Source organism: Neolamprologus multifasciatus, chromosome 9, assembly GCF_963576455.1.
Source record: "Neolamprologus multifasciatus chromosome 9, fNeoMul1.2, whole genome shotgun sequence".
Taxonomy (NCBI): domain Eukaryota; kingdom Metazoa; phylum Chordata; class Actinopteri; order Cichliformes; family Cichlidae; genus Neolamprologus; species Neolamprologus multifasciatus.
The window spans coordinates 31,030,217-31,057,493 of record NC_140447.1 but is presented as its reverse complement, the minus strand read 5'-3'; the positions used below and the strand labels follow the sequence as shown (position 1 = coordinate 31,057,493).

Here is a 27,277-nt window from a genome sequence, read left to right as displayed (position 1 = left end):
AGGAGACGTGTCACTCCTCTTTTATAGTTTGCTGTCGCATTTCACTCATTGGCTAACAAGACTGAAATGCTATTCGCTTAGCAAGCATCATCCTGGGGTGTTTCTGACAGCGAAGCTCACATAAACATTACCAGGTACCAACGTGATGCATTAATTTAACTTGACATCACAAGTCCAGGGCGCTGGTGTTGTGCCAAAGTTATGGTCTGCCAAAAACAGATGTCCAGGATTTGACAAAAAGAGAGGTTTATGTAAGTACATGTTTTTTGCACACTGGTAACAGTGAAACAGTTTATTTGCAGCGTGGGAATGTTTGTGTTTGGAATATGAACGGAGATTCCTGAAGATTTTGTCACACTGGACACAGATGTAGCTCTTGGTGTTACGATGAGCTGAATGTGAGAAGCTTCTGTCACAGTGTACACAGTTGTGTGGTTTCTCTCCTGTGTGGATTCGTTCATGTCTCTTAAGCTGGCTAATAGTGGTGAAGGATGACCCACATTGGTCACAGTCGTGCTTTTTAACCCCACTCTTACAGAGTTCGTGTTTTTTTAATTCACTCGGTGTGGGGAAACCTCTCTCACATTCTTTGCAGTAGTTCATTTTATCTCCAGTGTGTCTACACTGATGTATTTTCAGGCTTTCTGGTAATTGAAAGTTTTTCCACAAAGGTCACAGTGAAACTCTTTCCCACCAACACAGTGATGACAGGGTTGAGAAGTGGATCCATCTGTGTCGCTCTGCTTCTAAACAAAGACACAAACACAGTAAGTCAGGGAATTCCTTCAACATTTTTATCCTGAACATCGCCTGAAACAAAGAGCATCTCCCAATTTAATGTATTTGATGTAGAGGAACAGCAACAAGCACTGGTACTGTATAAGTTTTCTACAGTACCAGTTTTTCCTTCCCACTGTCGCCAAAGTGCTTGCTCATAGGGGGTCATATGATTGTTGGGATTTTCTCTGTATCTATTATTGTAGAATCTACTGTACAATATAAAACACCTTGAGGCGACTGTTGTTGTGATTTGGCGTTATGTAAATAAAACTGAATTGAATCTTGAAAATTGATGACTATGTCATAAATTGCAGGGACAAGGTTAAAAACTTGGGCGTGTGGTTCGACATGGCGCTCTCCTTCGAGTCTCATGTAAAAGAGATAACAAAGACCGCCTTTTGTCATTTGAGGAACATAGCTAAAATCAGACAAGTTTCATCAAACACTGCAGAGGTTCTTCTCCACGCATTTGTGTCTTCACGTATCGATTATTGTAACGCTCTCCTTCCTAGGCCAAAGAAAGGTTTTCGAGGTTTACAGATGGTGCAAAATGCAGCTGCTCACATTTGAACTAAAACTGGAACATTTGAGCACAATACCCCTTTATTGAAATCACTTCATTGGCTACCTTGTGAGGTTCGACAGATTTTAAGGTCCTGCTGCTCACCTACAAGGCTTTAAATGGTTTGGCACCTTCATACCTCTCTGATCTTTTGAACCCTTATCTTCCATCCCATGTTCTCCGATCCCAGGATTCTGGTCATTCAAAAGATCCTAGAGCCAGAAAAAAACTATTGGGGGAGCGTGCTTTTTCTTTTTGTGCCCCGTTTTTGTGGAAAAACCTCCCTCAAGATATTAGTGGAGCCTCTGTGGAGGTTTTTAAAGCTAAGTTGAAGACTTATTGTTTTAATTATTGTTTTTAACTTTTATTGCTATGCATCACTTTTATTTCTTTCTTTATTTTTAAATAGCTGTACAGAACTTTGTCTGAAAGCGCTTCATAAATAAAGTTCTTCTTCTTATGTTTATGTTTCTTTGTTTTCTGTTTACTTTTTTATTTTGATTAGAGAAAAGGTGAGCCCAAGTCCTATTAACCTATAACAACTGTGATACTTGCTTCTACTAATAACACTCAGCTTACTGGACGAAAACAACGCATTTTTTCAATCAATTCATCCAATATAACTCCATAAGTTTACTGATCTGACTTGTTCCAAACACTCAGTCTAAAATAAGAAGATAAAAATATAAATACATACCTCACAGTAACTGCACTTGTAGGGTTACTTTCTGGTGTGGATCTGTTGGTGTTTTCTCAGGGAATTTGGAGATTTGAAAGTCTTATCACACAGGTCACATTTATAAGGTCTCTCCTCACTGTGGGTAAACATGTGTTGTTTTAACTGTACATCTGTTGTAAACGGTTTCCAACACTGATCACAGCAGTAAACATTATGTCCAGTGTGAATGCGTTGGTGTCTATTTAGGTCCCCTTGGCGACTGAAAGTTTTTCCACAAATGTCACATCTGTACGCTTTAATTCCAGAGTGGGTAACTTGATGACACTGTAAGCATGTACTGTGAGCAAAAGCTTTACCACACTGATCACAGCTGTACGCTTTAACTCCACTGTGGACGAGTTGGTGTCTTTTTAAGTGTCCAGGCGTAGTAAAAGATTTTCCACACAAGTCACAGCTGTAAGCTTTAATTCCACTGTGGATGAGTTGGTGTGTTTTTAAGGTTCCAGCCTGGGTAAAAGATTTTCCACAAAAGTCACAGCTGTAAGCTTTAATTCCACTGTGGATGAGTTGGTGTGTTTTTAAGCTTCCAGCCTGGGTAAAAGATTTTCCACACAACTCACAGCTGTACGGTTTAGTTCCACTGTGGATGAGTTGGTGTGTTTTTAAGTTTCGAGCCTGGGTAAAGAACTTTCCACACAAGTCACAGCTGTACGGTTTAACTCCACTGTGGATAAGTTGGTGTGTTTTTAAGCTTCCAGCCCGGGTAAAATCCTTCCCACACTCATCACAGCTGTATTTTTTCTCTCCCTTTCTTCTGTGAGGTTTGTCGGCCTCCTGAGAGCGCTGACTTCTCGCTCCATGTTGGTCCTGCAGTGACAGAGATACAAACAGAGGCAGTGAGTTAAATGCAGTCGTGGAACAAACTGAAACTCCATTAGTGGAATCAAAGAGTCAAGAAACACATTGTAGGTGTGTTACCACCACCTTCTGGTGATAGTATCACATTACAATGATGTGCTACAATGAGAGTTGTCAAAGGAGAAAATCTTTTATGTCATAAAAATATTGTGAGTTCAACTGATGATGTTGTTGTTTCAATGTGTGCTGATAAAATATGATCTTTGTATTTTCTTGTAACTTCTGTGGTTTCTGTTTGTGAATGTAGATTCTGTATGGAGGAGCCCAGGATGGAAAAGATAAAGCTGCTGTTAACAACCAGCTGTGCACACAGTTTCAATAACAGTGTAACTGAGATATTTTTCTCACCTCCTGTGTTGAAGTCATTGTTTCCTCTGTAGTGGCTGAGCTGAGTCCAAATGGCTGAAACTGTTCCTCTGCTGCTCCACCAGACTCTTCTCCTCCTGTTACTCAGCTGGGACACAAAAAGTATAGATATGTATTTTATCCCTGACAAGAAGAAGCAGAGCAAATAAACATTACTACACTCAGTGACAACAATACCTATGAAGGAGGGGTGAAGCCGAACCGGAATACAGTATTCGGAAAGGCACACAAAAAAACAAAAAACAAAACCAACAAAACGAATATTTATTTCGAACAAATACTTAAAAATTATTCATATTTGGAAACAAGGGAAAACTTTACATGAAACAGCTGAGTTTCCTTGAGAGACTGCAGAACAGTACTGGATGAGTGACGTGTGACAGAGGTGACTGACACAGGCTGCTCCACACAGCAACAGACGAGCGGCTCGGCTGAGCGAAGAAACTGAACTGCATCACTATTTTTGTTCAATAGATTTTTTGGGACCTTAACTGTGTTCTGGAGGCAAATTATAGGTTTTGTGAAGATCGGGACATTATTTCATTACGCTGCATTATTGACGTCTGCATTCGGGTGCTCTTATGTTCACTCTGTTAGCTCTGTTAGCTTGGTAATTTAGACAACAGGCTGTTGACAGAGTAACGATAAAGTTCAGTATAAGGTTAAAACAATGATTGTGTCGAATTGTATGCACTTGTGCGAGTTATATGGTACATTTAGGTTACTTAGGTTATGTAGGTTATAGGCCAGTTACCTTAGCTATGCTAAGGTTAACCTTAGTTGCTGGTTTAACCATGGTTGAGGCAATGGCTGTTATGTTATTTTCTTTTCAGTGACGTTACATGTTCATTGCTGGATTTATGGAAAAAAATTCAACTAATACTGCCTATCCATAGTTGCTATAATGGATATAATTAAAGAATACTTACACTATAACATTAATTACAAGCGTAACGCAAAAATTTGATTTTTATGTCTTTATTTATTTAACTTTTTTACAATCCCAACCAGTATTGTTCAGCACAGTCACTGGGTACTTTTGTGATTGTTTTCCTTCTCTATAAAGGGACAGGTTCAAAGGTTAAAGGTCTCTCTCGTACTTTCAGTGCTGCCACGTGTGGATTTAAGTCCGCACTGCACTGTGTGTGTCTGTTTCTTGATTCAGTAAAACACATGCAGCTCTCCCAAAATGTGGGCGCATCAGTTTTTTTGGCCTCGTCTTATCTATTTATCTTATCGGTACACAAGGCTCGCAACAATACAAATGGAAAATGTGATGTTAGTGTCATGTTGTTCAACAATTTCTCTGAAGGTTCTCAGTCATACAGGTCATCGTAGTCTAAGGAGGTTAGAAAGAAAGCAGCTGGACTTCTTTAAGTTTGGTAAAACACGTTTCACCGCTCATACATACCGTTATGACGGAATTATACAAAACACTGCATCAAAAACACAAAAAAGTTGTTTCAGATATGTTGATCTCAGCAAAGAAGAATCAAACCAAAACTTTCTTTGTGACTACGGGCAGCTGCACCTAAAGGCACAATGAACAGCGAGCACACATTGAACCGGACACAACGCTGTAGGCGCGTGAGGTCTTTTAATCGTGGATGTAGTCAACGCGGTAAATAGAAATGAGGCTGTAGAGGTTTGGTGCATGCAGAAAAACAGCTGCAGGGACAATGAAAAGACTTCTGCTCCAACTTCTCCCAGCATGCTGAGCTAATGATTAGTTGGTGTTTTTCTCCAAACACTCTCTCACTCTTCTTTCAACGTGTTCACAATAAACTGTGAACAGACACCGAGGAGAGCAGCAGAAGACCTCATTCAGGAGCTAAACTCAACATGAACTGAACTCACAGTAAAGTTAGCTCGGTGCTTACCTTTAGATGAGCCCACAAACTGAGAGAAACTCCGTGATGAAGCTGGAACTCTTCCCAAACACAGGAAACAGATCAGGGAGCAGAGACCCACGTGGTTCACGCTGATCTCAGCTACGATCCAGGAGACAAGGGTGGGCAGATCGATGCAGATATCGATCAGGACGTTGGTAGTGGTATATGATCGATACTTTAGTTTGTTTCTCTCCTCTAAGTTCACTACTTTACTCCCGTTTCATGAAAAAGCAGCTCTCTCTGCTCGACTCTTCTCCTGCACACATGCTGTGCTCCGCCCCATTTTCTGCTCTGCTGTGATTCGTTGGTGTGCGGTCACGTGACTCAGAAGCTACATTTGGGGGTGTCCAAATTCCTCCTGAGGTCGCATTTGTAGGCCGATTACGTTACAGCCACACGACAAAGGCCGTGACAAATCATAGCATTGCCCAGCTAATTCCAGTTTCCAACAATTGTGCAGCCAATGTTCCCTCTAAGCTGCGCGCGTGTGTAATTGCGCACTGCTGGCACGGTCTCTGCGCACAGAAAATCTGTGTTGCGCACAAAAAAAATTAAAACTTTAACAATTTTGTTTTGCAGTATTAGTCAGTAAGTGACTGGCTGATTAGAATGATGCCACCTTATCCCATAGTCCAGCCAATAATGCGATTCACATTCGTATATACGCAGCTAATCAACGTCGTTGAAAAAACGTCTATTTATAGATGACCAGAGATCAAAGCAGCGATCATCTGAAATGCCTCTTTCACAGTGTTACATCCCCACAGGTCACCATCAAAAAGCCATTGATTTGTAGTTGAGCGTTAAATTGCATTGCAACTGAGCGGGTATAAAGTAAGTAAAGTATAAGTTGATCGAATGTTCTTTTGTTATCACCGATTTCTGGTCTAGTTACAGTTCACCAGCTTTAAAAAATCATGTCGACGTGCAATTTATGTATAGTTGACCGGGAAATTAAAGCAGCGATCACTTGGACTATTCCGTAGCACCCCTCTCACAGTGGTACATCCCTCCAGGTAACCATTCACAAGTCTTGTACAGTAGAGCGGGACATTAGATTTACTCTGAGCGGAATTGACCGGAGAAGGCATGTTCATGCACTGCACTGGCCTGCACCACGGTTAGTATAAGGTAAGAATGAATTAATTTTCTTCTATTCATTATTTCCACTGTTGCTTTTGAATAACAGTAAAAAACTCGTTAATGTACAGTTTCTGACAAAATGTGGGAGCCTGAAATTGTGTACTTTCATCTTACAGTCTGGCAACAAATAAATTGCACTGTGAACACAGTCTATCAACAAAGAAAACTTTTTTGTTTCATACTTTTCCGTTATATTCCGTTACAAAGCTAGCCTAACGCTTCGAGGGTTCCTTTGTTAGCCTTGCCGTCGCCTCGGCCACCATTGACCCAGACTGTCGCTCTGCGGTTGTTTTTTTGCATAGTACTAAAAAAAATTGTAAATCTGTCATATATGATTGGTAAATGTAAAAGTAACCATATAAATGTGTTCAATGAGTTTGTTACTTTTGATGATTGGAGAGCACCCGCTTCAATTCGCACACGAAAACTTTAGACTCAGTTCGAATGCTCACGCGGCATGTCCACGTGACTTTACGTTGCACGCTCACCTTTACGTTGCACACTCACCTAACTTTACGTTGCACGCGTACATGACTTTCCGTTTGTGCCTTGAATAATTCAATTTTCAATTCAATTCAATTCAATTCAATTTTATTTATATAGCGCCAAATCACAACAAATGTCGCCTCAAGGCGCTTCATAGATACAGAGACAAGCCCAACAATCATATGACCCCCTATGAGCAGCACTTTGGCGGCAGTGGGAAGGAAAAACTCCCTTTTAACAGGAAGAAACCTCCGGCAGAACCAGGCTCAGGGAGGGGCGGCCATCTGCTGCGACCGGTTGAGGTGAGAGAAGGAAGACAGGATAAAAGACATGCTGTGGAAGAGAGACAGAGATTAATAACAGATATGATTCAATACAGAGAGGTCTGTTAACACATAGTGAGTGAGAAAGGTGACTGGAAAGGAAAAACTCAATGCATCATGGGAATCCCCCGGCAGCCTACGTCTATTGCAGCATAACTAAGGGAGGATTCAGGGTCACCTGGTCCAGCCCTAACTATATGCTTTAGCAAAAAGGAAAGTTTGAAGCCTAATCTTAAAAGTAGAGATAGTGTCTGTCTCCCGAATCCAAACTGGAAGCTGGTTCCACAGAAGAGGGGCCTGAAAACTGAAGGCTCTGCCTCCCATTCTACTTTTAAATACTCTAGGAACAACAAGTAGGCCTGCAGAGTGGGAGCGAAGTGCTCTAATAGGGTGATATGGTACTACAAGGTCATTAAGATAAGATGGGGCCTGATTATTTAAGACCTTGTATGTGAGGAGCAGGATTTTGAATTCAATTCTGGATTTAACAGGAAGCCAATGAAGGGAAGCCAAAACAGGAGAAATATGCTCTCTCTTTCTAGTCCCTGTCAGTACTCTTGCTGCAGCATTTTGGATTAGCTGAAGGCTTTTCAGTGAGTTTTTTGGACATCCTGATAATAATGAATTGCAGTAGTCCAGCCTGGAAGTAATAAATGCATGAATTAGTTTTTCAGCGTCACTCTGAGACAGGATATTTCTAATTTTAGAGATGTTGCGCAAATGGAAGAACGCAGTCTTACATATTTGTTTAATAGCTGCGTTGAAGGACATATCCTGGTCAAAAATGACTCCAAGGTTCCTCACAGTGTTACTGGAGGCCAAGGTAATGCCATCCAGAGTAAGAATCTGGTTAGATACCATATTTCTAAGCTTTTCAGCGCCGAGTACAATGACCTCAGTTTTATCTGAGTTAAGAAGCAGAAAGTTAGTGGCCATCCAAGTCTTTATGTCTTTAAGACATTCCTGCAGTTTAACTAATTGGTGTGTGTTATCTGGCTTCATGGACAGATAGAGCTGGGTGTCATCTGCATAGCAGTGAAAATGTATGCTATGTCTTCTAATGATGCTGCCTAGGGGAAGCATGTATAATGTAAACAGAATTGGTCCTAGCACTGAACCCTGTGGAACTCCATAATTAACCTCAGTGTGTGAAGAGGACTCTCCATTTACATGCACAAATTGGAGTCTATTAGATAGATATGATACAAACCACTGCAGAGCAATACCTGTAATACCTACAGCATGTTCTAATCGCTCTAATAGGATATTATGGTCAACAGTATCGAATGCTGCACTAAGGTCAAGAAGGACAAGCACAGAGATGAGTCCACTGTCAGAGGCCATAAGAAGATCATTTGTAACCTTCACTAAAGCTGTTTCTGTGCTGTGATGAGCTCTGAAACCTGACTGAAACTCTTCAAATAAACCATTCCTATGCAGATGATCTGTTAGCTGTTTGACAACTACTCTTTCAAGGATTTTTGATATGAAAGGAAGGTTGGAGATTGGCCTATAATTAGCTAAGACTGCTGGGTCTAGAGATGGCTTTTTGAGTAAAGGTTTAACTGCAGCCACCTTGAAGGCCTGTGGTACATAGCCGATTATTAGAGATAGGTTGATCATATATAAGATCGAAGAATTAATCAATGGCAGGACTTCTTTGAGCAGTTTTGTAGGAATGGGGTCTAAAAGACACGTTGATGGTTTGGAGGAAGTAATTATTGAAGTTAACTCAGAAAGATCAATTGGAGAAAAAGAGTCTAACTTAACATCAATGGTACTAAGAGTAGCTGTAGATAATATTACATCTGTGGGATGATTATTGGTAATTTTTTCTCTAATGATAAAAATTTTATTTGTGAAGAAGTTCATGAAGTCATCACTAGTTAACGTTAAAGGGATGGTTGGCTCAAAAGAGCTCTGACTTTTTGTCAGCCTGGCTACAGTGCTGAAGAGAAACCTGGGGTTGTTCTTATTTTCTTCAATCAGTGATGAGTAGTAAGCTGTTCTGGCTTTGCGGAGGGCTTTTTTATAAAGCAACAAACTATTTCTCCAGGCTAAATGATGATCCTCTAAATTTGTGACACGCCATTTCCTCTCCAGATTACGAGTCATCTGCTTTAGGGTACGTGTTTGAGAATTATACCACGGGGTCAGGTACTTCTGATTAGAGACCTTAGTTTTCACTGGAGCTACAGTATCCAGAGTCGTACGTAGTGAGGAGGTGAAATTATTAACAAGATAATCGACCTCTGTTGGGGTAGCGTTCAGATAGCTGCTCTGCTCTGTGTTGGTACAGGGCATTGACGATGATAACAGTGGCTGGATTATATTCTTAAACTTAGTTACAGCGCTTTCAGAAAGACATCTACTGTGATAAAGTCCACTCTCCACTGCTGCGTAATTAATGTGGAATAATAAGGCTACGTCCACACCTATCAGGGTATTTTTGAAAACGCAGATTTTTCTATGCGTTTACACCTTTCGTCCACACATAAACCTCGTTTTTGTTCGCTGAAAACGGAGATTTTTAAAAACGCCTGCCAGGGTGAATATTTTCGAAAATTCAAGTTTTTGCATTTACGTGTGGATGAGGAAAACTGAGAAAACGCAGTGTCAAAGGTGTGCGCCTATTTTGACGTCACACTGTGCACGTTTTTGTTTCGGTGCAATGAATTTCTACAATGGCGGACTTAGACAAACTTATACTTGAATGCAGAATGTTAAGCCATCACTTATGGATATATTAGTTCTTCGCCTCCCACTGCTTAAACCTGAACAACCGCTTTATGAAGTGGTTCTGACTGAACTGGAGCTGTTTTGCAAAGAAGAATGGGCAAGGATTTCAGTCTGTAGATGTGCAAAGCTGGTAGAGACAGACCCTAAGAGACTGGCAGCTGTAATTGCAGCAAAAGGTGGTTCTACAAAGTATTGACTCAGGGGGCTGAATAATTACACACACCCCACTTTTCAGTTATTTATTTGTAAAAAATGTTTGGAATCATGTATGATTTCTGTTCCACTTCTCACGTGTACACCACTTTGTGTTGGTCTTTCACGTGGAATTCAAATAAAATTGATTCATGTTTGTGGCTGTAATGTGACAAAATGTGGAAAAGTTCAAGGGGGCCGAATACTTTTGCAAGCCACTGTTAAGTGGGAAAGTTTCCCAACGAAGAACCACTTAGTGCTTAAAAGATAGAGTTAAAGTAGACTGTATATCCTCAGGTTAACTTTAAACGTATTGTTAAAGTCAGAGGCAGCATAAAAGTGACCCCCCTTAGACTGATTTCTAGTTTTAGTGTCTTTATATTCCAGTGAGTTCTGCTTTTAGTTAGCAAACATAAACTAATGTAAATTAACAGCAACTGACTAACCAACCCGGTGAGTCGAGTCCCCTCGAGCAGTGCTCACTGACCAAGCCTAACACCAAACTGATGAAAACATGGTAGCATTTAGTCTGCATTTATAAATAATATGGTTTATTTAAAACCTGCAACAATCTCTTCCAAAGTGATTGCAGTCACTTCAAGTCAGAGCGCAACTGTTTGCAGAAAGTTGGCCTCTTATAAGATGAGCTCCCTTATTCATTGTATTCCCAGAGTATTTTATTTTCTTTAATAAATATCGATGTTTGGTGTCACTGTATTGAGACAACATCACAACACAAAATATCAAGATGCTGTGCTGTATCGATTCCCCCCCCACGTCTACCGTATTACGGGTGAAAACACCAGTCAGCCAGAAGATCAAAACAAAAGTTAAGTTCAAGTATTTATACAATATCAGTTAACTATAAGGTAAAACAATATCTATAACAACAACTACTACTAAATACAATGTCCCAATGGGAAAACCATTTAAACGTGACAGCGATAACATTTTGGAGAATCAAAATCTGTAAAAAATAAATAAATAAAAAACTAAAATTAAAAAAAAAGTAAAAAACTTGCAGCTTCCCAAATGTAACATTCAGGATTATTGATGCAAGTCCAGAAATCAGAGCCACAAAGTAGACAAAAGGAAAACATATTATTGATACAGAAGTTGTTTTCTATACAAGATCACTGCAAAAAGCCACACCTAATGTCCACCCTACTGTTACTCATTTGATATTAAGATTTAAAAATTAGTTGGTATTGGTATGCCGAGTAGCCTCAATAATAGTAATAAATCACATAGCAATAGTACATTCTTATAGTTGTAAAAAGCATGAAATTAAGTAATCCAAATATTCTGAATATGTAACTCTACCGGCATCCATCTACATGTAAAAAGAATTTGGTGTTTTCTGAGGGTCCAAAAAGAAATAATAGAATTTGAATTAATTTAAATTAAGAAAATTTAGTTTAATACAACTAATAGGCATTATGAGCTCTGTCATGGAAAAAAATAATAATAATTTAGAATTATTTCTTCCTGAATTGAAGTCCAAACATCAGAGCTACCTCATGAGATCCAAGTGTGACATCAGCTGAAACTCTTTACAGGAGACTCCATCTGAACTCTGTGGAGCCTGATCTGGTTTGTAAGTCTGACCCTGAAACCTGAAGAGGATCTTTCTGTCTCTGCAGATTTATTGTGATCCAGTGAAGTCAGTCCTGCAGGATCACGCTGATGTTTGCACAGAGCAGATAATGAAGTGAATGCTTTTGCACATTGGTAACAGTGAAACAGTTTATTTACAGTGAGGGATTGTTTATGTTCGGAGTATAAACTGAGATTCTTAAAGCTCTTGTCACACTGTTATTAAGTTCACTTCAATATGTCGAAGTTCATGGCAATCACGACTCGCTGAATATGAGAAACTTCTGTCACAGTGTCTACAGTTGTATGGTTTCTCTCCTGTGTGGGCTCGTTTATGTACTTTAAGGTAACATGCAGTGGTGAAGGATGACCCACACTGGTCACAGACGTGCTTTTTAACCCCACTGTGAATGACTTCATGTCGTTTTAATTCACTTGGTTTGGGGAAGCCTCTCCCACATTCTTTGCAGTAGTTCATTTTGTCTCCAGTGTGTCTACGCTGATGTACTTTTAGGCTTTGTTGATGACTGAAAGTTTTTCCACAAAGGTCACAGAGAAAGTCTTTCCCACCACCACAGTGACGACAGGGTTGAGAACGGGATCCATCTGTGTCGCCCTGCTTCTAAACAAAGACACAAAGACAGTGAGAGTAAGTCCTTCAACATTTATATCCTGAACATTGCCTGAAATAAAGAGCATCTCTGCCAATGTCCAATTACATTTTACTGTTTACATTATAACGCTCAGCTTACTGGCAGAGGTGGGTAGTAACAAGTTACATTTACTTGAGTAAGTTTTTTTTTTTTTTTTTTTTTTGGGAGGGGGGGGGAGTACTTTTAAAGTACCTATTTTGCACGATACTTTTTACTTTTACTTGAGTACATTTGTGATGAAGAAACTGTACTTTTACTCTGCTACATTTGGCAATATTTGACTCTGTTTTTTTTGTAATAATTAATTTCACACATTAGATAATACTGCTACTAATGGATCATGCCACCACTGGAGTTTCCTGCAACTCTTTTACCAATCAGATGTGGCCATGCAGTCACATGACCAGTTTGAAACTGTGGCGGACAGAGCAGCCCAAGCGTTTCAAAGTAGCGGACACACGGAAAGAAGAAACACATGAAAACATGGCAGAGTAAGCTATTACCGCTAGAACTGAAGAGGATGAACACCCTTGGCCTCATTTACAAAAATTTGTACTGTTTTTAAGTGAAACAAAGAACAGCTATGTCTTCAGTGTCGGAACAAACCGACTTTTCGGCGTGAAAAAACACCAACTCATGTAACCTGAGGAAACATGTCACGGTACGTTCACTCTAAATATCTTTTTAGCTGTGGTTAGTTGGACGTCAGTCTTATGTTACAGCAGCTTTGTCGAGCTCAAGCCCCGAGTTTGATTACACTAGAATCACGTCATATTTTCGATAAGTTTGTGGGTGTTGTTTTCGCAGCTTTTAACTCCTCGCTGGTTAGCTAGCATGAACTCTAAGCTAACAGCTAGCCTGGTTAATGAAGCTAGAGTTCCACGCAGATGTAAACAGCTCGTCTCTACTGCTTTAACTGTTAAAACAGAAGGCAATACAGCGGTCGACAGGGTTTATTATGTGAAACAGCAGCTTGTTTAATTTAAACAGTCTGCATTAAGCTGGGCAAACACTGTACAATTTTTTTAGTCACCTTATTTAGCTCCTGCTCAAATTGTACGATTGAATCGCAGGGGTTAGAAGTTCGTAGGTCACACTGAAAAGCCTCGATACGGAAGCGTAGAGCTTCCACCCAGGCAAACGAAAAACTGAGCTATATCACGTTATAATGTGAAATGTTTATTGTTCTAACAATATACTTTTCATGTTTGTACAATATACTACCATATTATTAAAATATACATAATTATGATGTTTGTACTATATAATATTTTGTACAAAAGGTTTTTGTTATGACGTGATAATTACGTACATTGTAATAACAAACATGATAGTACATTGTTAGAACAATAAACTTTTCACATTATAACACCATATACTTCTATTTTGTTTGCCTGGGTGGCAGCTCTACACTCCCGTACTCAGCTTGCAAAATTTCTACAAATTGTGCCTCCATCGCTTGTGTCCAGCAGCATTTCTGTGTCAGAGGCTGCGTTGACACCCTCATGAAGGGCGACCGGGTTTCAAACAGGTTGGATTATCTTGCAACCATATGATTGATGATCGGGAGCTGGTCGTGAGGTATTAATCGCTTCTCATTACCCCATGTATACTACATGATGCACGACACACAATTAAGGCGAAACTCTGGCTTTTCCCCGAAACGGTCGAACGACTGAGAAATCGTCTCAAAATGGACCAAAAATTGCACAGTGTATACCCAGCTTTAAGAGGCTAGTGTCAGGGTTATATTGTTGATTGTCATTTATGCTTAGAAATATTTACTTATATATGCTTAGAGTTTATAGTCAACGTCATATTGGTAGGGGTCTGATCCTTAGTAGTCTGCAAAGACTGTGTGTGTTTAAGGTCATGAGAGAGGTTACATCTTCTCTTACTGATATATGGTATCGCAAACACACTATATCTATTTTAGTATAAGTACCTTTTGTTTAGATGAACTGCTGGACTTCCAGACATTCTGACCCCCCCCCCCCCCCCACACACACACACACACACACGGTACTCTTTGGTCACATGTGTACCTATGTTAATGAGCCTATGCATATTCATGTAACCTCAATGAAAGAGCAGTGTTACGAGGGAGCGGACGAGAGCAACTGGGGTCAAGCGAAGGAACGGCGTTTGTCCAGTTGGTCTTCCTCGTGCACGAGAAACAAAGAACTTTGCCTACTCGTATCTTGCTTTTCTGTGTAGTAGAAATTGTCTCGTTCCAGCGGCGGGTTTGTGCTAGACAGACCCATCAGCTAGCTTCATCGGTCTCCCTCCCCCGTGGTTGGAAGGGGCGCCACAGTCAGAGATTGAGGTGTTTGCCTTTTTAGGACAGCCATGCAGAGATAGAGTCACAGCTTTCATCACCGTCTTTCCTCAGAGTAACATCCAAACAGTGCGAGGAGAATCTGTTGGCTAGCACTGCTTAGCCTTGCACGTGTTCTTATTTTGAACTTAATCTGGAATTCATTGCAAATTGTTTTTGCGGCTTGGCAGTGTATACAGCACTATAGTGAGCAGACCTGATTCTTTTGAAAACCATACATCTTTCCACAGGCCTCAACTTCATCAGACATCACCTAGACACAGAGCTGGATGAGGCCAGCACAAACAGCGGCCTTTAACTGACGAAGATGATGGATCCATTGGGTCAGGAAAGCCAGAAGCAGGGCTGGAGAGGTACCTTTCATGTCCATTCACTGGAGGTGTGGATCTATTGCATGGCTTTCCTCACATCAAAAAGCTGTCAATTAAAATGAATACAGCTCTTCCTGCATCTGGAGCTTGTGAAGGACTTCTTAGTCATGCAGGACTCCTGTTCACTGCTAAACGGTCACAGCTTCACAAAAAGAACCTTGAGAGAAAACTGCTGCTGAAGCTTAACCATCACTTCACTGAGTGAAGAAATGGCACATTTTTGCTAAATATGCAGAAATAGATGCACACCCAAACAATTTATGGTAAACTGGGCTGCCTTGTATGAACATATGTTGAAGATGCCTCGTTCTAATGTTTTCTCTGAGGATGCTGTGCCATTTGGAGCAAAAATGAATATAAAGTTTACAGCATATCTTGTCACTGGAAATGGTTTGCACTGTTTATATATTTATATTACTTACTGTAGGTATTGGTGAAAAAGGCTTTATGTTTTGAAATACTGAAATCTGGAAATTAGAATTGTTGTGCCTTATTTAGTTTATGTTTTACATATATTCTATTTGAAAATACTAAAATTTGTATATTTATTTATTTTTGTTTGTCTGATAGCACTTATTTAAAAAAAATAAATCGGACATGACAACCAGTTACTCACTACTTGAGTCGTCTTTTCACCAACTACTTTTCACTTTTACTCAAGTAAACTTATTTTAAAGTTATGCTACTCTTACTTGACTACAATTTTCAATACTTGACCCACCTCAGCTTACTGGGTGAAAATGTCTCTTCAATTGTAGGTATCTTCTTAATGGGAATATTGGTGGTTAAACCCCTGGATGCTCTACTCTACACAGGGCTCGCAAAATCGCTAGCCCGACGTCACGGGGCTAGCTATATCTCCGGTCGGGCGACCAAAATCTATCTCAGCCCGTCGGGCTAGTGATTTTGTGAGCCCTGCTACATGCCACAAGATACTAACCCCAAGCTGCTCTCCAATGCATCCATTGGACTGTGAATGTTAGAAAGGGGAGAAGCTTTTTTCCAACATCAGGAAAGTTTCAGCAGATTTGTTTCAGAATTGACTGAATATTCTGTCGACGAAGATTTAATGTCTCATTTAGCTTTGAAATTAAACTTCATTCACATAATACTTCAAAATAACTGCAACTGTAAAAATATGAATACATACCTCACAGTAACTGCACTTGTAGAGTCTTTTTCTGGTGTGAATCTGTTGATGCTTTCTCAGGGAATGTGGCTCTTTAAAAGCCTTTTCACACCAGTCACATTTATAAGGTCTCTCCTCAGTGTGGATAAACATGTGGTTTTTTAAGTGTGAGGCTGTTGTAAACAGTTTCCCACACTGATCGCACCAGTAAACATCATGTCCAGTGTGAATGCGCAGGTGAATATTTCGTTTGACTAGCGAGCAGAATGTTTTTCCACAAATGTCGCAGCTATACGTTTGATTATTTTCAGAGTGGGTAACTAGATGATTTCGTAAGGTGCTACTACGAGCAAACGCTTTACCACACTGATCACAGCTGTGTGCTTTAACTCCACTGTGGATGAGTTGGTGTCTTTTTAAGTGTGCAAGTTGGGTGAAAGATTTTCCACACAAGTCACAGCTGTACGGTTTAAGTCCACTGTGGATGAGTTGGTGTGATTTTAAGTTTGTAGCCAGGGTAAAAGACTTTCCACACAAGTCACAGTAGTGTGCTTTAACTCCACTGTGGATGAGTTGATGCCGTAACAGGTCAGACTTCCAATTAAAATCCTTCTCACACTCATCACAGCTGTGTTTTTTCTCTCCCTTTCTTCTATGAGGTTTGTCGGCCTCCTGAGAGCGCTGACTTCTCGCTCCATGTTGGTCCTGCAGTGACAGAGATACAAACAGAGGCAGTGAGTGAAATGCAGTCGTGGAACAAACTGAAACTCCATTACTGGAATCAAAGTTAACTGATAATACTTTATTTATCCGGAGGGAAAATGTTTTAAAGGCTGCCAGACGATCTGGCACCATCATGAGCACCCCTTCCAACCATACATAGAATACACAAACATAACATTGGGAAGTCAGGTCAGAGAGGTACCGAAAAAACAAAACAAAATAATGGAAATACAGAGTACATGAGGAAAGAAGAGGAGAAAAATCAAATCCGGTTTTCATCTTGAAGGAGAGTGTCCTTTCACCCGGTTAAGCAAAGGTCACCAGTCCTCCAGCTGACATAGGTGACCTTGAAGGATAGGAACAGATAGTCCAAACAAGGTCCTGAATTTTCTGGCCAGTTTTGGCTAGGGCTGGGTATCGTTTAGGTTTTATCCGATAGTGGTGCAAAACCGGTACTTTTGAAATGGTGCCAGTGCTTAAACGGTGCTCGTACCGGTGCTTAAAGAATGGAGAACACAAACTTTGTCCTAAAACCTCTCATTAGTAGATGTGCTCGGTCTTGCAGCAAGCTATCAAATACGGTGCATTTCTCGGCTTTAAAAAAAAAAAACGCTATGCATCGCCAGGTGTTTCATCAGATTTCATCAGACCTCCTTTGCACAGTATCGGTATGGTAAAATGATTGGCTAGAATCCAAAAGTGTATGACATCTCAGGAAAAAAAAGCACCGAAATGTGCGCTGCTTTTCGGTCTGGTTACTACTGTTTATGTCAGAACCGGTACTATGGCTGCCACGATTAGTCAACGTGTCGTTTGAAGCTTTGTAAGAGCCCAAAAGATGCAGGAATAAGTAGTAGGATTTAAGAGTGTAATAACGGACTGAAACAGAAGATGGCAGCACTGCATGTACAAGGATGCCAGCTGCTGTTAAACCCCGAAGAAGAAGAAGCTGTCCCAGAATTCATAGCGCGGCCCAGCTCAGTTTCCAACAATGGCGGCAGCTAGTTAGTTTTAATATTACTCTTATTATTCTTTCTGGGTCACAAAATAAACGCTTAACATATTTTCAGGCGGGAATGTAGCTGTGTAAACCTCAAATATCTGCTCAGTTTATCAAGACACCACATATTTTCAAAAGCGTGCCGACGTTTTCGGAGACGTCTGTTACCCACTAGCTCGATAGCTAGCCGTTTTTGTCAGTGTTTAGCTTCACTTCCATGTGACATCATTATTTTTAATTTCAGTCAGCTGTTTCCCTATGTGTTCTCACTTCCCCTGATTACCTCCTTTGTATTCAAGTCCTCTGTTTTCTGTGTTTCATTGTCAGGTCGTCTGTTTTGCTACACCATAGCCTCGTCATAGCTTTTATACAGTGGCTTGCAAAAGTATTCAGCCCCCTTTAACTTTAACAACATTTTGTCACATCACAGCCAAAAACTTGAATCAATTTTATTGGTATTCCACATGAAAGACCAACACAAAGTGGTGAAGTGGAACGAAAATCATACATGATTCCAAACATTTTTTACAAATAAATAACTGAAAAGTGGGGTGTGCGTAATTATTCATCCCCCTGACTCAATACTTTGTAGAACCACCTACGTGATTCAACGTAATATCACCTTATTGTGTGTGTATAAGGACCACAAATGGCACGTGTTAAGAGACACGGCTGTCACACGGTACACAGTAGAACATGGGAACAGAGCAGGTGCAAAATCTGTCTTTGTTATTATGCTCAGCGTCGTTTAGTTTACATTTTGACTGCACAATTGCTTTTTGTTATGCGCAAAAACAACATTGTTTTATTTTATACATGGAGCATTATTATTTAATAAATGCTGATAATTTATTTCTGAGTAATTTTTTCATGTACATCTCTGCTGTCTGTTAATAAAACTGCCTCTGCGAAATCTGGGACACAGCTTTTACTAAGAACTCTTTTTGTTCTTACTTTATGGCTTAAAATAAATATCGAGATATGAATTTTGGTGATATGGCCCAGCACTAATCACGGGAGAAAATCTTTTACTTCATGAAAAATAGGCAGTCCAACTGATGATATTGTTTTAATGTGTGCTGAGAAAATATGATCTTTGTATTTTCTTGCAACTTCTGTGGTTTTTGTTTGTGAACGTAGATTCTGCATGTATGGAGGAGCCCAGGATGGAAAAGATAAAGCTGCTGTTAACAACCAGCTGTGCACACAGTTTCAATAACAGTGTAACTGAGATATTTTTCTCACCTTCTGTGTTGAAGTCATTGTTTCCTCTGTAGTGGCTGAGCTGAGTCCAAATGGCTGAAACTGTTCCTCTGCTGCTCCACCAGACTCTTCTCCTCCTGTTACTCAGCTGGGACACAAAAAGTATAGATATGTATTTTATCCCTGACAAGAAGAAGCAGAGCAAATAAACATTACTACACTCAGTGACAACAATACCTATGAAGCTTCAAGGTGAAACCCCAGAAGCAACTACAAAAAGAAAGTCATCAGCTGCCTACAAGAACTTGAAAGGGAAAAAGCCACTGAGCGCCCTGCAAACCACCACCTTTACCCAGGGGATGCTGCACCCTGTATATATGGACTTCCATAGATACACAAAGAAGGAGTCCCACTCAGACTCATTGGTAGCAGCATAGCAACAGTTAGACCTCTGCCTTACCACCACATATTTTAAATACAACGAGGGTGTGTTGTTCCCCAGTGTTACTCACTGCATCCAACCTTTAAATGGAGGAAGTGGAAAGAAGGTCCTTGGCTCTCGGACAGCACCGAGCCACATGATAGAGTGAAGGGTTAGCCCTGATTTTTTTCTGCTGTGCTGCTTTATTAAAAAATAGTTTAAGGTGTCCAGCATATGTGATAATTTTTTTTCATATATGAAGTTATTCCTTTTTGAACAAAACTCAAAACAAACCCTAATAAATCTTTCAGTCATTTCAAAGTCTGCAAATATCTTTATTAAATCATAAGTAGGGGTGGGCGGTATAAACGGTATAGGGTAGAGACGATATAAATTTGGCCAACGGTAGATATTTTGACTATACCGCTCTACCGCGATAGCGCATGTTGTTGGTGTCAACAAGCTCCGCCTGTTTTGGTCGAAAGCATTGCAGCCGCTGCAAACAACATCATCTGCAAATTATGGCGGGCGACAGTCATAGCAAAGAGACGAAGCACTTTTGGAATATGAGGAAAGCCAAAAACTGCGCTTCCTCCACTTCAGTAACATTGATTCATTAATGCTGTATTCTCTCACAGCTGCTCTATTCCCATGTTGTTGCAGTATATTAATAACTAACCTCGTATTGTGGATGAATAATCTCAGTTCTCCTGACTGAAGTTTAGTCCGTGTATAACATCCTGCTATGCGATTGCATTTGTCCTTAACCACCAGAAACCCTCACATTAACTTTTATCGAGTGGAAAAAAGTTAGCATTCATCCTTTAGCTAATGTTATGCTAACTAGGGCTGTGTGATATGACCAAAATCTCATATCCCGATATAAGACATCTATCTGTTCTAACGTTTGAGTCTAAGGTTTATTTTTTATTTTTTTGCAACAGCAGGAAACAAACAATAGTGTAAAATGAAACAATAGACGTTTTAATATCGAACAGCCCTAACGCTAACGTAGCTGTTTTGCAAGCGATCACGTAGCACATCATTATATAACAGCTAGCCCAACTTCAGTAACTCTACAAACGCCACTGCTGTTTAGTTTTCTGTCTTCATTTATGTTGGTGGTGATAGCAGAGCTGTACGTTTGAATTATTTCAGAAATCTCTCAGTCAGGACATGCTATATCATGTTTAGGTGAAAACTAGCGAGCTAACTTCCTGCTAACTTCCAACTCCGTTGAATTTAATAAATTCTGTTTTCATGGATGCCTGGATATTAAACTTAATTGTTACACCTGGTAAAGCAGCAACGCTGATCATTTTATTAAAGATGAAAGAATTTAGACCGTTTTAACTCTGGGACCTGAACCTGACGGAGTTTAGGACCCAGAATACTCTGCAAGGCTCCTCACTATGTCAGCCGTAATGCTCCGACAATCCATTAAGTAGTGCGGCTTCGTAACTTACCAAAGCCGTACTAAAGCATTTTTTGACAGATTTCTGCATGCCGTGAACCACATAAAATCGATTCAAGGTCAGTAAACACAACCAGAATTCATACATAAGGCGCACTCTTGATTTTTGAGAAAATCCAAGGATTATAAGGGTGCCTTTTAGTGTTGAAAATACGTTATACAGAACAAAAGAATATATTGCGATATATATCGTTACCACACGTGCTTCAAATTATACCGCGATATGGATTTCTGCAGATTTTTTATTTTATTTTAAACGATGTCGCCTCACCTTGAGGTTGGCAAATATGTCACTTTTTGGTGGTCAACTCTCTCAAGCAGTTTAACAGTTTCTGTTTTGCCTGTCACTATTCCGTGTCTGTTTTCTTACCAGGTTCTTCCTGGCCTTGTACTTTCTCCTAACGTTGCCCTCTTTCCTCTCTCCCTCTTTGGACTGATAATCATACACAAATAGATGTAGATATATTCAATTAGATGAAAAAATGACATTAACGTGAAAGAAGATATTATTAAGATCAGTAATAAAAAAAGTCATCTCTCGGTGTACTTTCAACCAAAAGGCAAATAACCAAACAACATTTACATCTAATAAAAGATATAAATATTGAAACACTGATCCAACATTATTCTTGATTCACGGATCATTTGATCTTACACTTTTACCTGAATGTGGCTGCTGGGTTTAATATCAGCACATGCACATATGACAAAATAACCAGCTTCTCTGATTCCATTTCAAACAGGACAGTGGTAACAACAATTTTAAGTTGTAGGTTTTAAATAGGCTACATAAATTCCAATGGGAGCAACAGGACGGTCAAATGTCGCTGATTTTACTACAGAGCAGGACGGACGGTAGAGTAGCAAGCATCGGAAAACACGTTCTCAACACTGCAGGTTACCCGGTGTAATGTTTTTCAGCTAAAAAGAAACATGGTCTGACTCCTACATAACTGAAGGTTAAATGCAGTTAACATGTCCTGTTTTAAGCCAGGCACTTACACCTCCGCTCTGCTGCGTCTCAGCCACCATCGCTCTGGCAGAAAGGACAACAGAGCCAGAGTAGGGGAGAGCTGGAACAGACCATTTTTTGGGAGGGAAGGGATATCTATACCTTTGTTTTTAAAATATTACGTCTCAACCAAATACTATATGGTTTTTATAAAGTACTGTGAATCTTTGGGGGTGCTTTGATTCAAAAATGGGCTAAAAACGCCCCCGAGTCAAAGCAAGAAATAATCGAGCAAGTGAGCAAACGCTCAACTTCTCCCAGCATGCTAAGCTAATGATTAGCTAGTGTTTTTCTCCAAACACTCTCCTTTCAACGTGTTCACAATAAACTGTGAACAGACACCGAGGAGAGCAGCAGAAGACCTCATTCAGGAGCTAAACTCAACATGAACTGAACTCACAGTAAAGTTAGCTCGGTGCTTACCTTTAGATGAGCCCACAAACCGAGAGAAACTCCGCGATGAAGCTGGAACTCTTTCCAAACACAGCAAACAGATCAGGGAGCAGAGACCCACGTGGTTCACGCTGATCTCAGCTACGATCCAGGAGACAAGGGTGGGCAGATCGATGCAGATATCGATCCAAACGTTGGTAGTGGTATATGATCGATAATTTAGTTTGTTTCTCTCCTCTGAGTTCACTACTTTACTCCCTTTTCATGTAAAAGCAGCTCTTTCCGCGCGACTGGGGGGAGCGCCATATTGGGACCTCTGCAGTAACCAGACACACGTGACCTCCACACTAACCGGAAACACGTGACCTCCACAGTTGGCAGAAATATGTTCTTTTTTTTATTATTATTTCTTGTCTCGTTCCCGCATGGATCCTTAACCTTGCAAGTTGATCGTAAAGGTTGGCACAGAGTCTTTCATGTATAAATTCGCCGTTAATAATTATATAATTCTAGTTTGCTTACACTTTGTTAGCGTTACAACAACGGTCAGACCCCCGAGGTATCTAAACTTTAGTAAGAATGTGCACTTTTGACACCTCTGGTTAGCATTTAGTGGTCAGTTTCAAACGTATTTGATTTTTGCTTGTTATGAACAAATTCACTTCACTGCTTTTCACGATCTGTAACATCAATGCACATTGTTCCATTTACTGCATATTGCACTTTATTCATGTCTCTCATTCCTCCTGCATCAACATTGTAAAGTTCGTCACAAAGAGATGTATACATTTATAAATACTAATATTCTCTATTCCATTCTGCCTCCAAGCCAGAATTGCAGGAATGCACAACATGTTGCAGAAGACTCTTTCACTGCCCTCTGTGCCCCACTCTCAGTCCTACTGTCAGGGCAAAGATCGAGGAGCATATAAATGGACACATTAAAAATGCTTTGCCTTTCAAAGGTATGTTAGTATTAAATATACCTCATAGTTAAAGTTATAAATATGCACTTCTTTTCAGCACTTCTGCAGTCTCTTTGTTGACTTAAAAGTTGCTTTTCACATTGTACAGTTCAGTTCATCCATCAGCGAGACAAAAAGTGCGTTTTCATTAAAAATAAATTTTTTCCTGTTCACCACATTTCTTGACAGCTCTTGTGATCCTCACCATTTTGCTTTCATTATTGAGGATGGCTTGGATATTTTTGTTAATATGTACAATCTGATTGTTAGATAAATTGATTGCATTCTATACAACTACATTTAAATTACATGTTGTTGTTGTTTTTCTTTTTTTTTCTCTCTCTTACAGACAAAATGATATGCCAGTGCACTTTCACTGCCCTGTCTGTAACATGACAGTCATACAGCGTGGGGATATGGCAAGTCAATTATTGTCATGTCAGCATTCAGGACTGCTCCTCACTGAACTCTTCGTGGAGCCCCATCTCCCTCTCGATGTCTTGTCTCCAGCATCAAAACCATTTTCTGAATCTTCGGTAAAACATTCATGTGCTCCTCCCTCTGTGCTGAATGAAACTGTGGCTTGTGGAAAGTCCATGAAAATGAAATGTCCTCACTGTGGTCTTAGTCTTCTTACAAAAACCTTGAAGGCTCACATGATGAGGAGGCATTCAAACAGATCAGTAGATGTTTGCCTGGCCTGTCATCTGCAGTGTTTTTGTGTAGAGGGACTTTCTTCTTTGTTTTTCAGTTTGCAGAGGACATGGAGGTCTTTTTAAAAGCATGTGCTGACGAGCAGGGACTACAGGTCAATGTGATGTTTGACATTTAATGGACAGATGAAGGCACTGGCTGTTTGTTTGTGTTTTTTATGTGTTGTTTGTTTTTCAGTGTACAGAATTCCAGTTAAGCTTATTATAAAATGTTGTTCACTTTTTTATGTCCATACTTATAGTAAAAAAAATAAGTGTATATGTAACAGCATTGTTTATACTTGTAACTTCAAAGTAAAAAGCTTACAGTTGCTATTAGCATTAATGTATTATCCTGTAATCAATAATATTTTTATACATTTTACGCATTAACCCTCTGGGCTCTATCCTGGCCATTTGTGGCCACTTCACTTCTTTTTTTTGACTGCCACACTGCAGTGGACCAAAAGAATGACACAGGTTTGATCTTAAGAAAAACCACCCTAGAGGGACGTTGCTAGCTGGCAGTTTTTTCAATGTTGAAATTTCCACATTCCGACACTCCAAATGCTTCAGGAGCTTTCTGCTCAGTGCAACATCAGCACCACGGAAATACACAAATACATCCGTAGACTCCAGACAGAATTCGCAATGTGTTTTCGTGACTTTGAGGTGTATGGACCAATGTTTTCTTTTCTGATCAAAGCAGAAAGCTTTAATGAGCAGCTGGATTTGTCTCGCTTTAACTGGCTGGACATCGAAATGCAGCTGATTGAACTGAAAAGCTCGACTCTGTGGGGGTCAAAGTTTGCAGAACAACGAGCGCAGCTGGAATCCACAGCTGTGCGTGTTCATGGAGCTGCATTTTCACCTGCTGGACGTCACTACCTGACAAGTTTAACTGTCTTCAGAACATGGCAAAGGCCTCATTGACAGCATTTAGCTCTACATATCTGTGTGAGCAGATTTTCTCTCACATGAGTCCTCAGGTAGCCTCTGAATGCTGGACACTCGGAGACTTGTGTCTCTGAGTGGGAGACCAGAGATCACATTAACATGTGTGTCTCTGTATTAACAAGAATGCCATATTGGCCATGTTTATGTTTCCTATCATTGCTGTGAGGAGACCATAAGTAGCATTTGCATTTTCTGTTGTACAGTTGATTTATTCTTATCAAGTTCTTATTTAGGATAAAAAGTGTTTGTTTTTTGTTTCAAAATAGTTGCTCTGCACTATGCCAACATCTGTGAACAAATGTAATTCTAAAAAGTTGTTCTATATGGTGTGTAACTGTTGATATAGAGCATTATTAAATTTATTGCTAATGCAATCATGTGGCACATTGACCTCTGAGGAAATTTTAGAAGGCACTAATCATCATAAAGGTTGCGGACGCCTGACCTGTGCTCTGTCAAGGCCTGGAGATCTATCTGTGCTTTGGCGGACTGGGCCCATTTGACGTCCTCCTTGGCTCCTGTTATGAACGGTCCTTACTTCTCGCCTGGATGTCTGGACCAGGGTTTTGTGGTCTGGCCTAACTTAGGCCAGGTTAACCTGGGTGATTTGTTTAGAGGCCGGACTCTGCTCTCCTTTCAGCAGCTTCAACGATGTTTCGGCCGTCAGAATGTGGAATTTTCTAGATATCTGCAACTGAGGCACTTTATAATTAATGACACCACTCTAATGATGGACCCTACTAGGTCTGCAGTGGTGGATGCTTTGTCCTCCCTGCAGTCTGGGAAGTCCATTAGCTAATTTTATAAAGTCCTTGTAAATGGTAAATGGCCTGTATTTGTACAGCGCCTAGGGACCCCAAAGCGCTTTACACGTCCAGTCATCCACCCATTCACTCTCACATTCACACACTGGTGGAGGCAAGCTACAGTTGTAGCCACAGCTGCCCTGGGCCAGACTGACAGAAGCGAGGCTGCCATATTGCGCCATCGGCCCTTCTGGCCAACACCAGTAGGCGGTAGGTGAAGTGTCTTGCCCAAGGACACAACAACCGAGACTGTCCGAGCCGGGGCTCGAACTGGCAACCTTCCAATTACAAGGCGAACTCCCAACTCTTGAGCCACGATCGCCCCTTAAGTCCTTAACTCCGGTTCTTACTTCCTGGCTGTAAAACAGGTTCGGGAAAGACACCTAGGCCGCTCTATAACTGTTTAAGACTGGCAGAAGATTTGGGTCTGTGCTTCCAAGATATCTGCCTGTAACTGGGCTAAATAGATTCAGTAAAAAATTGCACATAACACCCGCTTTAAAAAGTAAAATTGATGTAAACTCTTCCCCATTGTGCTGGAAGTGTAATGTGGAGGAGGGACTTAATGCATCGTCTATGGTCCAGTGAGAAAAGTCAAAAGATTGGGTTTGATGTTGCTAAGGTCCTTTCAGATATTTTCAATTTCCCTGTTCCTTTGTACCCTTTATGTCTTACACTGGGTGTGATCTGGGTGTCAAAGGCAGGCGTGAGAGGCTGTTCCAACTGTTATTTTTTCCGGCTAGGAAGGATATCATGCTTCTCTGGGGCAGGCCAGCAATCCAAACAAAGAAATTCTGGCATAACATTGTTATAAACTGTATTCCCAACAAACATGCTGAATTACACTTTGGACACTTTCGACATGGGACCCATATCTGAAATACGTTGGACCTGTATTGTCATCCTCCTTGTTGCGGGCCTTCCCCAAACTGAATTGATTTGCCTGATTATGGGTCTTAGTAGGAGTTGTTTTGGTTTACTCTAATTGTTTGGTATGTGCCTCTGAATTTTGTATTGCCCGAGCAAGGTTTTAGTTCCCATATTCTTTTTCTTTTGCCTCTATTACTATGAGAAAACTCCTAATAAAAATAGAAAAATTGTTTGAATCTGAAATCATGGCTCAAAGTACTTGTTGTGAGACAAGTTCTTTATTTTTGACACCAAACTGTTTAATAAGAACTTTACACATAATTCATCAAATATAACTAATGCTTTAACAGTATCAGGATTTTATAATACAAACTTCAAATCTACAGGAAAAACAGCTGCAGAACATGTGGATTAAAATGCATTAACTTAAAAAAAAAAAACCCAATAACAACATGTGGACTTCAAGCACAAAGTCATAGTAGTTATTGTTTGAAAGCCGGTTGATAGATTTAGTTCATTTTGGAAGCTTTCAGAGCAACTGGTGTGAAATTATTTGAGGGTTTGAAAGAAAAGGATTTAAGAGCAGGGATTACC

At 40.2% G+C, this 27,277-nt stretch overlaps 2 protein-coding genes across 4 annotated transcripts; both read right to left on the bottom strand.

Moving 5' to 3' along the window:
• Window positions 1-635: 635 nt before the first annotated feature.
• Window positions 636-3,507, bottom strand: LOC146511883 (uncharacterized). The gene is made up of 3 exons (XM_085171816.1): window positions 3,288-3,507; window positions 2,040-2,888; window positions 636-746 (listed from the first exon to the last, which is right to left on the bottom strand). The coding sequence occupies exons 1-2, from the start codon at window positions 3,303-3,305 to the stop codon at window positions 2,064-2,066; spliced, it is 843 nt and encodes a 280-aa protein (XP_085027942.1). The 5' UTR covers window positions 3,306-3,507; the 3' UTR covers window positions 636-746; window positions 2,040-2,063.
• Window positions 3,508-9,235: 5,728 nt separating this feature from the next.
• Window positions 9,236-22,695, bottom strand: LOC146511882 (uncharacterized). Of its 3 annotated transcripts, none has more exons than XM_085171800.1 (4): window positions 22,424-22,695; window positions 19,136-19,276; window positions 16,189-16,872; window positions 9,236-12,298 (listed from the first exon to the last, which is right to left on the bottom strand). In XM_085171800.1, exons 2-4 carry the CDS (start codon window positions 19,151-19,153, stop codon window positions 11,888-11,890), a joined length of 1,113 nt encoding a protein of 370 aa, XP_085027926.1. In that variant the 5' UTR covers window positions 19,154-19,276; window positions 22,424-22,695; the 3' UTR covers window positions 9,236-11,887. The 3 variants fall into 3 exon arrangements, with proteins under 3 accessions (XP_085027926.1, XP_085027927.1, XP_085027925.1); XM_085171801.1 differs by having other exon boundaries at window positions 19,136-19,241; XM_085171799.1 differs by lacking the exon at window positions 22,424-22,695 and adding an exon at window positions 21,359-21,549 and having other exon boundaries at window positions 19,136-19,241.
• Window positions 22,696-27,277: the final 4,582 nt, after the last annotated feature.

What these genes read in the sequence shown, in the direction of transcription:
- LOC146511882 (XM_085171800.1), bottom strand. An exon ending in ACAAGTGCAGTTACTGTGAG is followed by an intron (nt 12,299 to 16,188) that starts GTATGTATTCAT and finishes GTCTTTGTTTAG; the next exon opens with AAGCAGGGCGACACAGATGG.